General features: G+C 29.1%; 1 protein-coding gene and 1 pseudogene across 1 annotated transcript; one reads left to right on the top strand and one right to left on the bottom strand.

The window, feature by feature from the left end:
• Nucleotides 1–1660: 1660 nt before the first annotated feature.
• On the bottom strand, nucleotides 1661–6282 carry LOC145971235 (uncharacterized; annotated as a pseudogene).
• A 5646-nt stretch (nucleotides 6283–11928) lies between these two features.
• Nucleotides 11929–15455, top strand: LOC145971236 (protein transport protein Sec23B-like). The gene is made up of 6 exons (XM_083098696.1): nucleotides 11929–12195; nucleotides 12853–13105; nucleotides 13895–14106; nucleotides 14202–14451; nucleotides 14533–15189; nucleotides 15286–15455. Exons 5-6 carry the CDS (start codon nucleotides 15150–15152, stop codon nucleotides 15423–15425), a joined length of 180 nt encoding a protein of 59 aa, XP_082954822.1. The 5' UTR covers nucleotides 11929–12195; nucleotides 12853–13105; nucleotides 13895–14106; nucleotides 14202–14451; nucleotides 14533–15149; the 3' UTR covers nucleotides 15426–15455.
• Nucleotides 15456–15532: the final 77 nt, after the last annotated feature.

The following is a 15532-nucleotide window of genomic DNA, read 5'->3' as shown; positions in this document are numbered from 1 at the left end:
ACGTGATCAGGAGCTGAACGAGCCGGAGAGGGTTTTTGGTTTGACTCGCGGAAGCGGAATGAGAAAAGACTAGGAGTTGCAAGGGCAAAAGAAATATATTCTTGTAACGAATATACAGAGAGCGAACACAAATGCCGCGGAACCGAGGCCGTTAATATTAAGCACGAACGCCCGAAGATAACGTTGAAACGCGCAGCGGATTAATCACTGCCCGAGGGAAACGATCACGACGAAAAGGCGTTAACGAAACGCGCCGATACTGAAAACGGTCTCACCGCACAAAAGCTGTTACTCTGTTCGGCGCCGGTTTGCAACTGTTAAGGTGAAAGCACATAAAATTGCAGGAGCACATAACCATAAGCATAAGAAAATTGATTGGTTCATTTTCTTATGCATATATTTGTGGACCAATCAATTTCTTTATGCTTATGGTTATGCGCCTATGCAATTTTATGTGCTTTCACCTTTACTCTCGCCGGTCGTGATCGTCAACCTTGAAACGCGCGCAGCGCCGCAGCCAATCACAATGCGCGAACATAGCGCACTAGCGCCAAACGCTAGCGCCAAAACATGGCGACGGACATGCACTAGCGCCAAGACTTGGCGACGGACGCGCCATGACATGGCGACGGTCTTACAGTTCGACCATCCTGACGTTTCATTCGTCTCGAATGATTACGCATGAGAAAAATAATCTCTGAAAAATGAACTATAAATGACGTTGAAAAATAATCTTTAAACCAACAAATTTAAATAAATTAAAGGACGAAAAGAGCTTTTTAAAGAATATGATATACACCGAAGAACAAAATATAATCGAACGACAAGGGCTTATATAAAAATAAGAAATACACCAAGAACGAAATAAGAACATTATCGCTCGCAACTTAAAGCTCAGTCTTAAAAGCACAATATACAATTATTATCGCTCGAAATTAAATACTAGGACCTTAAAACTATAATTATTAACAAAATTTACATGAGAGACTCTTCATGAGAGTTTTTAGTTATCGGCTTGATCCATAATTTTATTCTGTCGGGAGATAAAATGGAGTTATAAGGTCTGGACGATAAATTAAAACCACCCAATAAGCACAAGTACGTCCTATGTACGTACGACGAACGTACATGCTGGACATAGTGTACATCCATTGGATGTCCATATCAAATACAGTAGATGTCTATAGGACGTCCATTGTATGTCCGTTTGCAACTCCAATGGACATCCATAAGACGTCTTTACTGGACAAACTATGGACCTGAAATGGACGAACTATGGATCTAATGAACAAATTTTGGATCTTAAATGAACGAATTATGGACCAAATGGATGAATTTTGGATCTTTTATGGACGAAATTCGAATCTTAATTGGACATACTTCGGACAATTATTACGCATGTATAATTCATAAATAATTAAATAATTGGTAATAATTAATAATAATTGTATAGAAAACTGGAAGAATATTTATTTTTGATTTATATTGTTATTCTGTATGTACACTGGCAAACACTGATCTCTGTTTCCTGAGATAAAAAGGTGAAAATTATTATTACATTTTATTATATGCAATAATTTATTCTCCCCTTTTACCTCAAAAAACGAATCAATATCAGCCAATAAACATTATTATACTTTATATGTTTTACACTATCACATGTATTAATTCATATATATTTTGCATATCAACATTTTATCACAATGGTACTTATATATACTTTCAACTTTACAAGTATCATATATCACATTGTTTTACATATTGCATATCACAATATTTTATTATCAAAATATCTATAAACTAAAACTGATAAACTAAACAAATTTATAAACTAAATGCATAAACTAATATATATACGTGTATGTGTGTGTGTGTGTGTAAACTATAAAGTATATAAACTAAAAGAAAAAAATATTAAATTGGAAAGAACAGCAATATATAAAAATTGAAAAGAATAATAATATTACAATAATAATTAAATTAAAAAATTAATTGTTGTTATTTTCTCCTTGGTTTTTATTCTTATTATTGCTGCGTTCCTTTGCTCTTCTTAACCATTTTTGAATCGCTTCTTCGCAATCTTTATTGGTGGAGTTTGGAATACTCTTTTTAGTAGAACCTGTAATATGTTAAAAACAAATTAACAATTAGAAAATTGTACATAGATAATATATTTATCTAAATTATTTGTTTTATTTGTTATATATTTTTATTTATATTTATTTATTATATATTTTTTAATATTTATTTTTTTATTTTATTTGATAATTATCTTGACGTTTTGATCAGTCTAGTCTCTCATAGTATGATTTTTATTCCTTGATATTATTATAATTAATGCAAATTTAATTTTTAAATAAGTTATTAGTAAGAAACGTGATATTTCTAACAGTGTTTAAAGATTAAACAAAATCTTTTTCTTTTAATGATACATAGAAACTCTTTAATTTCTTACCAACTGATGAAATTTCGTTTTGGTTATTTGACATTGATGAGCAGCAAGTCAAAAAAAGGAAGTCGATGAAATTGTTCAGTAATGAATCATCGAAATCACGCGGTTCACTACGGACTTATATAATAATTTAAATTAAAAATATTTAATAATTATAAAAGCGCAGAAAATTCTGCACTAAGTTCAAAATATATCTAAATATACAAAGTATAATTTGATATGCAAGATGTTCCATTTTAACTTACACAGCAAATATCTCTTGAACAATGTATAAAAATATTTCAGACAAAAGTTGTAAAATTTCGAAGAAGAAAGTTAGTGCTATTAATTTTTTCCTAAAGGGTGAGTTTCTAAGTTATTTGAAAGTCTTTTTTTTAATAAAATTATCTTGTTTTTTTATGTGAATAGATTATTAACGCCTTCTTAACAACTTCTTTCTCCTTCGAAATCCTACAACTTTTGTCTGAAATATTTTTCTCTAAAATATATTGTTTAAGAGATATTTTGCTGTGTATATTAAAAAAATGATATACTCTGTATATATTATTAACTCTTTAATGGAATTTAATAGTGTTATAACTACATATATAATTATAAATATTATAACTAAATATAATTAAATATACAAAGTATAATTTGATATATATATATATATATATATATATTATAGTACAGCGGTTCTTAACCTTTTTTACGATGCGGACCCCTTCTTATCACATTATTTTCAAGCAGCCTCCCAAGTATTAAGTAATGTAAAATTAAGTTTCTTGAAAATAAATTTTCAGAAATTTTCATTTTAGAAAAAAAAATCTGGAAGAATCCGCATTTACCTTAATTTAAAGTTGAAAAACAGCATAAACCAATTATTTGTCTAAACGCAATAATTAAAATTATTAGGACATTTAAAAATGTTATCTATTTTCTATTTTGTAATTGTCCGAATTAAAATATTTTTATTACATGTATTTCTTTTAGTCTTTACTGCTAAAATTTACTCATATACAGAAAGAGTAATGCAAGAAAAAAATGACACGCGACTCACAGACTCACACAATCAAGGACGGCTTATGTCATGCGTCCGTGTACGCGCAACCAAGTGCCGCTCGACCAAATGCACATATACGCCTGAGATAAACGGTTCATATACTTCATGTAATTGTTTTTGCATTACTTTTCCAACGAGGATTACACATAAGTTCGTAAACTTTGTGTTTTTTCCGCTATTTCTTCGAGCTTTTGCGGATCCCCTGTGAGGACATCGCGGACCGCCAGAGGTTCACGAACCCCAGGTTAAGAACCGCTGCTATAGTGTATATATCAAATAATACACAATATATTTAGTTATAATACCAACAATGAAAATAACTAACATAAAAGTCAGTTACAATTGATTCAACAATAATCTTCAATCTAAAACAGTGATTTTAAATAAGTTAAGTTAAAGATAATCTAATAAACTATTTACCAATTATTAAATCGGCTATTTTTAGTTTATTAAATATTTTCTTTGCCCGCCTTCCTAACCAGCTGTAAGTAGCTGCAAGATCATTTGTTATTACCAACTGTAAAGCTCTTTGTATAAAATTATATATGGAATATCCACCAATCTTTGAAAGTTCATTCATCTGCAAAATTCAAAATAAGAATAATATATTAATTAAAACTTTTAACTAATAATATTGTAATATAATGTAAAAAAATATAGCATGTATTTGAAAATAATAGATATTATAAAAAATTACCGCAACGTTAAAATTTTTTTCTAAATTTAGATATTCCTCAACACGAGCTAAATCTTCTTCAGTTCGTGCAGGAAAATCAAACATTTGCAAAAAGGAGATTTCTTCTTGTACTTGATTCACATTATTATTTGCAGCGAGATTATTAATAGATGTAGTTAATTCCTAGAGTGCATCTATGTATTGCCACATATTTGCTTTTAGTATATTTTGTTGACGAATAATCTCTTTGAAATATTTCTCTAGAAAAATGGAATTTATTAATAAATTATTGAACATATGCGCGCGCGTAGTACGTAAATTCGATAATAAGTTTAACAAAAAATATATATAAACTGTAGATTAAATATACAGGCGGGTGTCACTTAATTCGCGCCCACTATTTACATAGTAATATTCCTCATGGAAAACCTTGTCAAAAAGTTCTGAACCTTTTTTTCTATAAAACAATAAAGAAATAATTATTGAGTAAAGTATAGTTAAATAGCGCCGAGCTTTAGCCTGGCGTGTGTTAGTGAGCCGCACACTATTAGACCCGCGGTTCATTGACGCGCATTAAACTAAACCTCAGCGCTGTTTGGTTATATTTTACTCAATAATTATTCCTTTATTATGTTATAGAAAAAAATGGTTCAGAACTTTTTGACAAGATTTTCCATGAGGAATATCACTGTGTAAATAGTGGGTACAAATTAAGTGATATCCTCTATACATACCGCAATTGTATTGTAAATGTAATGGACAACATTTGCATTCATTCATAAATGGCCGGTCATTGCTATTCAAATCTTCGTTATTATCAAAATCTACACATTATAATTTTATATTTTAGACACAGTTAATTATTATGAAAATATATTATAAAAATAATTTGAAAACCATTTGATTTTGAAGTGCCCTTTCGAAATTTCTCAGTATTTGACAATGTGCTAATATTAGTAGCTTCATCATTGCTCTTTTTTTTCGGCTTGGTTTTTATAAAAGTATTGTCTTCTGAAGAAAAAAACAATTGAGGATCAAACTTTAAATGTAAATTTTTGAATTCATAAATTGATTGCTACTGTTTTATTTTATTTATAAAATTTTTATAAAATTTCTTTAATATATCAGATAGATAAATGTATACAAACCGTTTGTTGGTTTCATACGTGGAGGAGTCGGTAATTTAGTGGCGAATTGGTTGTCATTGTTATTATCGTCTGACGACGATAAATTACTCTCTTCAAATGAGGAGCCATACGTTTTTATTGTGATTTTCCTTTTAGACACGGCTAATCTACCGCTGACATCAGAATTTATATCAGAAGAATATTCTGCTTTACGACATTTCTCTTTTGCTATTGAATAATTGTCTGAAACAAAATAACAAGTGACATATAACGTAACAAGATACAATAAATAATTTTTTTATTAAAATATAATAAGTAGTATATATTTACCGAAAGTTCCATGTCTTAGAATCCGAACAGGATATGAGGGCCAACAAGTTTTTGGTTCTTCGTGATTTCTAATTGCTGCAGTTATTTTATCAAATGGAAGCGATGGCCAATAACACTTATTGTTAATTAACCAACTAGATGGAACCGCTTCTACGGTATCTTCGTCCGTGAAAATGACGATTGTCCACGTTTTTGCCATATTTTTCTACACATTCTCAACAATTTGTACATAACTGGATGCATCCAGAAGTACGACCTTGAAGTGAGCGGTCGTACTTCTGGATGGACCCAATAATTCCAGATCACAATAATTCCGAATATTATAAATGTAGAATCATACCATCAATAAAATTTATTTCACAAAAGAATAATTAATATATTTTTATTATTTTATATTCATAATTTAATATTAATATTTTTATTAATAATTTGTCAATTTTAATTACAAAATATTATAAATAGAATTAACATTACTTAAATATAAAATATAAAATTCAATCGACATTACTTAAATAATATTAAATTAAAATTTTTTAATATGTAAAAATAAAATCATAATCCGATCATAAAGAGTGAAGTAAAGGAAAAACAACAAATTTATCTTTAAATTGTAATCTGACACATTTATGCAATATTTCATTAATATTCCACCTTTGGAGATTCTTACTAATATTTTCCACTAAATGTATACCTAAATCAGAAGATTTACATAGTTCATTATAAAAATCTGTTATTGATTCATATTTATTTCCTATTATTACTGCATTTTAACTGTCTATACTAGCAATATTTTTAATTAAAATGATGTCACCATTGCTTAATCTACAACAATTATCTGGTTCTTTTATTTTCAAAGTAAAATTAGGAAACACTATTTTTTCCCACTGACTTCTATATAAATTTCGATCTAAAGGGCCATTATTATGTTTATTTAATAATTCGGGTTCGATATTCAATTTATTTTCTTTGTTTAATTCCACGAAGTTTTCTTCATGTATACGATTTATTATTTGTTGTAACGGTTTATCTTTTTTACGAATATATCCTTTTATTTTTTGCATATGATTTTCGAAGGGGTAGGCACTGTAATTTTGTAAAACACCAAATTTTTTTACATCCTCATATACATGTAACAAATTATGTATATTAATTGTACAATTGTCTTTACCATACAAAATGATAAAAGATTTTACAAAATAATTAAAAAGAGAATTAGCATAATCTAAATATTTAATATGAGGAGATGATAAAATAGTTACAGCAACATTCAAACACATGAAATTGAGATAAATGTCATGACTGAGAACAGATTTTAAAACTACAGGCCCTGTGTATAGTAAAAATTGCCTGAATTCTGTTGCCTTCCACCTTCTACTTTCTTGTAACGATCTCGGTTTACGATTGAATTCCAATGGAATATTTTTAACTTGATTTATTAATAAATCAGAAATTTGTGAAATTTGTGTATGAGAAAATTTTGTTAGTGGTTTACCAAAACACCACAAATGTACTAAAGTTCTTGTAACGCCCAGATCAATTAAATGCATTGGCTCTACAGGAAAATCATTAATCATATTTAAATCTTTAATTAATTCAAGATCTGAAATTTTTAAATTTACATGATGTTCTTCTTGAGTTTTTGATCTAAATTCAAAATCGGTTCTATCACGAAATTTTCTTAAACTCGAAAAACAAACTCTACCATTAATATAATCCCCCTCAATATGACATTTTGTACACGAATAATAACCAGTATGACCTTTAGTAAATTTAATAAACGCCTTAGCAGGCGTATCACATATGAAACCTTTAATTTTAAAAGGATAGTTAGATTCATTTATTGTTATACCATGCGTTGATAAATCGATAGCTTCATTGATAAAATCTTTTAGAAATACATTTGCATCATTTGGTTTTGTTTCTCCGTGATATATGCCTACAATACCTACTTTACAACGATTTTCAACTAAACTGCATAATATTGGCCACAACTGTTGATTTGAACTTTTAAAAAGAGGTAAGCCATCAATATTTATATAAACTTCTACTTGTTGTAAATTTTTTAAAGTTATAAATGAAAAAAGTTTCTGAACGCAATTATTTAAACCGAAATGAAAATAATGTCCTGGTTCAACAATTTTTAAAGCTATTTTTCTAGGAGTTTTCATTAATACGCGAGCATCCGAAGGCAAATCATTATGTTTTGACTTTAAAATACCTAATAATTCATTCAGAGCAATATGAGTAATTTTATTTTTCAGAGCCCAAGTAGCTAATTGAGATGCTAACGAAGATTCATTAGCTGTATTATTGAAATTTTTATTACTAATTAATTCATCGTTATTCAAAGTATTTTCATTATTCGAATCATTGTTGTTATCAGATTCATCATTATCTGAGTCAAAATTTTCTATATCATCTATATTGTTATCTATATTGTTATCTATATTATCTGCTATATTGTTATCTATATTACCTATATTGTTATCTATATTATTATCTATGTTATCAATCTCAATAGTGAAATCATTATCCAATTCAATGTGACCATCAATGCATGGTGTTGTAATAAATTCTTTATTAATATCATTATTTTTATTTAAAAATTGAGCAAAATCATCAGATTTAATTAAATTTATTGAAATATCTGTACAGGCTTTTGCGCGCCTGTAATATTTAGTAGAAATTTTAGGCATACTTACTTTTTATTTTCTGTATAACAGTCTCTAGTGCAATCTCCCAAAACCTGGTGGTCTTGCGCTCCAGAATTAAAACTCTATAAAATAAAAAATGTCTTAATTTATATTTAAAAGTACTTATTCTAAAGAATATAGAAAATAAGAATGTGTTCATGATGCATTTGTATTTTAAACTTTCATATTTTAAGTCTATGTGCTAACAATAAATTAAATTAATATTTTATTTATATGACAATACATATTTTTTATCAAGCAAGAATAGAGTTTAAGGAGCCTATTCTGTAACTTTTAACAATGTTGTTATGCATTACTGCACAGATTTTGTGTATCATATAATAGCTGCGCAATGATACACAACAACATATCATTAAAATATAGAATAGATTCCTAAGTGTACAGTATTTATTTATTTGCTTATCGTAATTATAATCTCTTTTAAAAATATAAATATATTATGAAATAGTTCTGCTTTGATATTGAATCTATTCAAAAATCATCGTTGGCTGAGATGTATTCACATAAGCTAAACACTGCCACATTTTTGAAATTAATTTATATTTTTAAACATTTTTATTGACATTTTTGTTAATAGTAATAATTATAAGCTAACAAAATCAATAATATACTAGATATATATCAAGCATTTTTCAGATTTTTACATATATTGTATCAAAATTACATATTCTCAATAAAAATACAATATAACAGTAACATATAACATTATAATGTTATAATTTCGTATTCAATAATATGTAACTGCAATGTAATGTGTCTTGTTTATAACAGTTACATTTGTTGAGTAGGAAATTATAACATTAATATATTATATATGTTGTTAGAGTATGATATTTTACTGATGAGAATATGTATATGATTTTGATTCAGCACAGAAATCTAAAATATGCATACATATATAAGATATATAATTCATTTTGTTAGCTTGTCATAATTACTATAACAAAAAATGTCAATAAAATTATCTATCCTAACAGCACATTGTGAATATTTCTCCATCAATGATGACTTATTTCAAACAGAATCAATATTATCGAAGCAGAATTACATCTTTGTTTTAAAATAAATTATAATCACGATAAGCAAATGAATAAATAGTACTGTACACTTAATTGTATTCTATTCTTGTTTGATAACAAGAAATACATGTATCAATAAAATACCAAATTTTTAGGTTATAAAATTGCCCAAATAATTTTTACAAATACGTGTAAAACACATGTACTACACAATTATACATATACTTACAGTTTTAATTCTTGTATCCGTACAGTCGTATCCTCTCTATTTTGTAGCCGTTAAAACGGCTGATTGATTATAATACTTCACTGAATCTCACGATTGGAATCCAAACGTTCACTTTCAGGAAATAGCGGTAATCGAGCATCGATCAACGTGTCGCGCGTGTCGCGCGCTGTGACGACGATCGATATTATTGGCTCTGCCATTTGTAATATTATTTTCTTTTTTACCATTGGCTATGCAACTCGTGAACTAAATATGAATCGTGCATTACACACAATAATTGTTAGTGTTAATTTTTTGATCACAAATGCAAACAATGAATTTTATGTAATACTTATTATCATGTAATACTTATTATTTATTATAATATTACAGATGAATTACGATAAAGAATTTGTAAATTTTCATCCTTTTTGGAACAAAAATGAATAATCCAAAACAAGTCCATGTACGAACATCCATTGGACGTATAGTATATATCCATAAATTAATTATATAAAGTGGATTTCAAATGGATGTCCACTGGATGTACATTTATTATTAGACAATGTACGTACTTATATGGACGTACAATGGACAACTGTTTTATGTCCATGGATATATGATCGTAAAATGGACGTAAAATGAATGTCCATAAGATGTACTGTGCTATTTGGGCAGGTATGTCTTTAACGACATATCTGTTTTTGTTTAATACTTTAGCGATCATGTAAGGACCTTTATAACTGGGTTTAAGTTTTTTGTTTTCATCCGGTTTGACAGTCGTATCTTTAATTAAAACATAATCGCCGGCATTATAAAGGGAAGGCTTTTTATGCCTTTCATCGTAATATTCTTTGTTATAATGCTTAACTTTATTAGTAGCTTCTAACGCTAACTGACGACAAGATTCCCTTTCTGCGATATGGTCGAGATCGGTTTTCGCAATGTTATTTAAAAACCTAGATAGAATAATATCCGAATGATCTCTCTGATCATATCCAAGAAGTAATTTGGAAGGGGAAGTCTTCAGAGAAGAGTGGTACGTGTTATTAATAACGTATTGTATAGAATTTAAATGATCATTCCAATTTAATTGATCATCCAATACCTTTTTTAAAGAGGATTTAAGAAATCTGTTAATTCTTTCAGCCAAACCATTGGCCCAAGCAGCAGCGACTGCAATAAGTTTATGTTGAATGTTTCTACCTTTTAAAAATTCGGAAAATTCTAGGGAAGTGAAAGCGGTCCCTCTGTCCGAAATTAAGGATATGGGATTACCAAAAATATTAAATAAATTAGTTAAATATTTAATGACTTCTTTTGAACTTGTTGACCTTGTTGCGAAAAGCCAAGTGAATCGAGTAAAAGCGTCTACAACTAATAAAATATGTTTGAATCCGTCTGAAGAACAAGAAATGGGACCGAAATGATCAATATGTAAAGAAACAAAAGGAGAAGTTGGAGAATCAGTTATTTGCATCTCACCCTCGCGAGAATTAACAGCAGAATTTGCCATTAGACAAGTTAAACAATTGTCAATGTAATCACGCACTCTTTTCTGAAGAGAAGGAAACCAATAATTGGAAGAGATACCTTGAATAGTTTTTTCAAGCCCACAATGAGCTAATTCATCGTGATAAACGCGAATAACGTTGTTGACTAATGCGTCGGGCACGACGAAACGATGTTTGTTGTGATGTTTTCTGTAAACAAGACCATCGAGTAAAATAAATTTATCGTCGTCCTTAAATTCAAGGTTTTCAGCAATTTCTTTCAATCTATTGTCAAGTAACTGCCTATATTGCAGTTCGTTTTCAAGAGGCATTGCCTGAACAAAATTCACGGCTCTACTAAGAGCATCAACGTGAGACATTCGACGACCCTCACGATGAACGATATTAAATTTGTAATTCTGAATTTTCAAGGTCCAACGAGCAATTCTGGGATTTAAATTGGCCTTGTTAATAGCATGAACAAGAGCGTTACAGTCGGTAACAATAGTGAATTCTAAACCGTATAAATAAATGTGGAACCTTTCAATAGACCTAACAATCGCGAGCATTTCTAACTCGAAGCTATGATACCTTGATTCAGCATCATTAGTAGCTTCCCACACAACATGCATGTCTTGAAGACGTCTTAAACATGTCTTTCTTATGACGCCTTTAAGACTTGTCCAATTGACGTCTTTCTGATGTTTTTAAGACATTCAATTTAAGACGTATTTTTTTAAACGTCTTAAAGATGCCTTTCTTATGACGCCTTTAAGACTTGACCAATTGACGTCTTTCTGATGTTTTTAAGACATTCAATTTAAGACGTATTTTTTTAAACGTCTTAAACATGCCTTTCTTATGACGCCTTTAAGACCTGACCAATAGACGTCTTTCTAACGTCTGTAAGACATTCAATTTAAGACGTATTTTTTTAAACGTCTTAAACATGCCTTTCTTATGACGTCTTTAAGACCTGACCAATAGACGTCTTTCTGATGTTTTTAAGAACATTTACTTTAAGACGCCATTTTTAAGATGGCCGCGGTGCCAGGCCAGCCAGGCATTAGACGGGATCGAGTTGGAAAATAAATTATTCCATTTACCAAAGTTGAGCAGTGCTTTGCACAGGTAAGAATTAATGATATTTAAAGCCGGGTCTGCAATGGCCATAGCATAAGGTTGTAAGATGTAAGCGAAATAACCAAATCCATTTCCTATGGATTTCGTGCGTTCTACGGTGGTCTCGCATACGCAGTCACGGAAGAATTCTGCGTTCTTAATTCTTATTGCGCGTCCGCCGTAGAACATACATAGAGCCCATTCTACAATGGCAGTAACAAGACTGTAGGAGTAGAGATTAAATCGTTTTTAGTGAAGTAAAGAAGAAGAAGTAATGAAATAGACAATTCTCATTTTGTACTACTATTACCTTAGAGTACTAATGAGAATTTCTATTTCGTTACTTCTTGTCTTTACTTCATTAGAAACAGTTTATTCTTTACTCCTACAGCCTTGTTATTGCCATTGTAGAATGGGCTTAGGGCGTGTTCCAAAATTCACTATCAGCGCTGAAAATCTTTAGTTCACGTTACGTATATTATATATTTTCATCGCTGGCAGTGAATTTTGGAACATGGCCATAGTAGGAAATGGATTTGGTTCATTTCGCTTACAACTTTATGCTACGTTATATATATATATATGTATATGTATGTATGTGTAAAAAAATTAAACTCTATATTGTAAAAAAATATATTAATTATCTTTTGTATATTTTTTTTGCAGCATTATGACAACATATGAAGATTTTATTCAACAAAATTTTATTCAACAAGATTGTGACGGTGTGCGTTCCATAAATGGAATGCTTGGCCATCATCGCGTATTGATACTACTAGACTAGTTGTACTATTGAAAACTTTGTCTCAACCAATTAAGGAACAAGTAGATCTTCCGCCAATTCAATATGATCCAGTTTTATGTACAAGATCTACATGCAGAGCTATTTTAAATCCATTATATCAAGTAGACTATCGTGGTAAGTAATAAGATATTATAAATGAATAGAACAAAAATCATTTTTTATTTATCACAAGAAACATTTTGAAAAATATTAAAGTAGTTTATTTCTATTAGAAATTAAAGTATATTTTAATGTGTTTCTTTATTACGATGTATTTACATTCATATTCTTTATTATTCTTTATACTTCATTTAAATTCGTATTTTATTTAATGCATAATTCTCTTGTAATTTTCTGTCTATATCATATAAGATAATTTAAAAAATCAAATTATTTATTAGGAGCATATAGTATTCATAAAAATATTGTAAAGGTATTTTTATATTTCAATAAATTCTAAATTTGTGTTATCATTATATATTATTTTTTTTAAGTTACATTATAATACACATATTGTGAGTTATATTAATAATTATGAGAAAAAAACTTTGCAAAAAGAATTTATGAGGAAATTCTTCGAAATAAGAAACAAAAGGGAAATATATTTAAATGATCAAAATGTATGCATTTATTTGAATAATAGTGTTATATATGTGTTATATATGTTGAATAGTTATATTATGAAACAAATATTTTTGATTTTACTTTTTTTAAGATTTGATTCTTTTCGAACATTTTTTTTATTATCATTTATTGACATTACATAATTTATTATAGTTTTTATTATATATAAATTTATGATATATATATATATATATATATATATATATATATATATATATATATATATATATGTTACTTATATATTACTTTAAATATTATTCTATCTCAGTCCAATTGTATGTATTTATATGTATTATTTAGCGTGCCCAATGTTTGCCATTAATATTTTTACTTTTTGCGGATACATATGTCTGGATGATGAAGAATTAGAGGCACTTAAAGATTCATTACAAATGTCATTGTCTCTGCTTTCACTCAATGCTCTTATTGGTCTTATCACATTTGGCAAAATGATTCAAGTTCATGAATTAGAAGCACAAAGGATCTTCAACCAAAAGTTCAAGATATGTTAGGTACGAATAGAATAAGTCCCAAGTTATATTTACTATATTAGTCATTGTTCTTCATGATTACTTTATTGCATTTTATTCACATTACATTTTGATAGGTATAGGTAGACTAATTCCTGGACAAAATCCAAATCAAGAGGACCTGGTGCGTATCTATTGCCAGCTGCTAATCGCTTTTTGTAACCAGTACATAAGTGTGATATGAGACAGTTCGACAGATCTTTTAGGAGAACTGTAACGTGATCCATGGTCTGTTGGGCCAGAGAAACGTTCATTGCGATCTACAAGTGTGGCATTAGCAGTCGCCACGGGTCTCTTAGAAGCTAGTTATGCAAATACTGATGCTAGGTATTTATATGTTGTAATATGATGTATATATGTTATGTTTTTCATTGTAATCCTACATATAATGCTATCAATGTATTTAAGGATTATGCTATTTGTTGGCGGACCATGTTCTCAAGGACCTGGCCAAGTTGTAACTGATGATTTATGACAACCAATCAGATCACATCATGATATTCAAAAAGATAATGCTAAGCATAAAAAGGCAATTAAGCATTATGATACACTTGCATCACGTGCTGCAACTAATGGCCATAATAGATATTTATAATAGATATTTATTTTTGTGCTCTTGACACCAAACTGGTTTATTAGAAAGGCGACAATATTGCAACTCTACTGGTGGTCATATGATGATGGGGGATTCATTTAATTCTTCATTATTCAAACAAACTTTTCAACGAATATTTGCTACAGATGCCAAGGGTGATTTGAAAATAGCATTCAATGCAATCTTAGAAGTAAAAACATCTCAGAAAATTAAAGTTCCTGGAGCAATTGGATCTTTTGTATGTCAGTGGGAGAAAGGATCAAGTGTTGGAGTACTACAAGAAGTAGGCTTACTTGTCAGTGGAAATTTTGTTCATTGACACCATCTACAACAACAGCATTATTCTTTGAAGTTGCAAATTAACATACAGCCCCAATTCCGCAAAGTGGAAGAGGCTGTATTCAATTCATTATCCAATATTAACATAGTAATGGACAAAGGCGAATTAGAGTTACTACTATTGCAAGAAAGTAAATATATTTTTTATTATACATTATATGTATATCATAAATATTTATAATATCATAAATAATAATATAATATCATAAATATTTATGATGTTATAGGAATATCTTTAATAATCAGTTGGGCAGATGAATCATCATCTTTGCATCATGTAAGCATAGAATTTGAGGAAGCAACAGCTGTTTTTATATCACGTTTAACTGTATTTCGAGCAGAAAGTGATGATGGTCCAAATGTTTGAAGATGGGTTGATCATATTCTGATTAGACTTGTTAGTAGTTTCTATCATTAAAATTGTGCCCAATTACACTTAATATAAAGCTTAAACTTTATATATTTATACATATA

The sequence above is a fragment of the Camponotus vicinus genome, unplaced genomic scaffold (assembly GCF_025532165.1).
Source record: "Camponotus vicinus isolate PSW18456_S1 unplaced genomic scaffold, iyCamVici1.0 SCAF_4, whole genome shotgun sequence".
In the NCBI taxonomy this organism is placed as follows: domain Eukaryota; kingdom Metazoa; phylum Arthropoda; class Insecta; order Hymenoptera; family Formicidae; genus Camponotus; species Camponotus vicinus.
This window is presented reverse-complemented; position numbering and strand designations above follow the sequence as displayed.

Coding starts and splice junctions, on each gene's coding strand:
- LOC145971236 (XM_083098696.1), top strand. CDS start 15,150: ATGGACAAAGGCGAATTAGAGTTACTACTATTGCAAGAAA. Junction 15,190..15,285: donor GTTACTACTATTGCAAGAAA/GTAAATATATTT, acceptor ATGATGTTATAG/GAATATCTTTAATAATCAGT.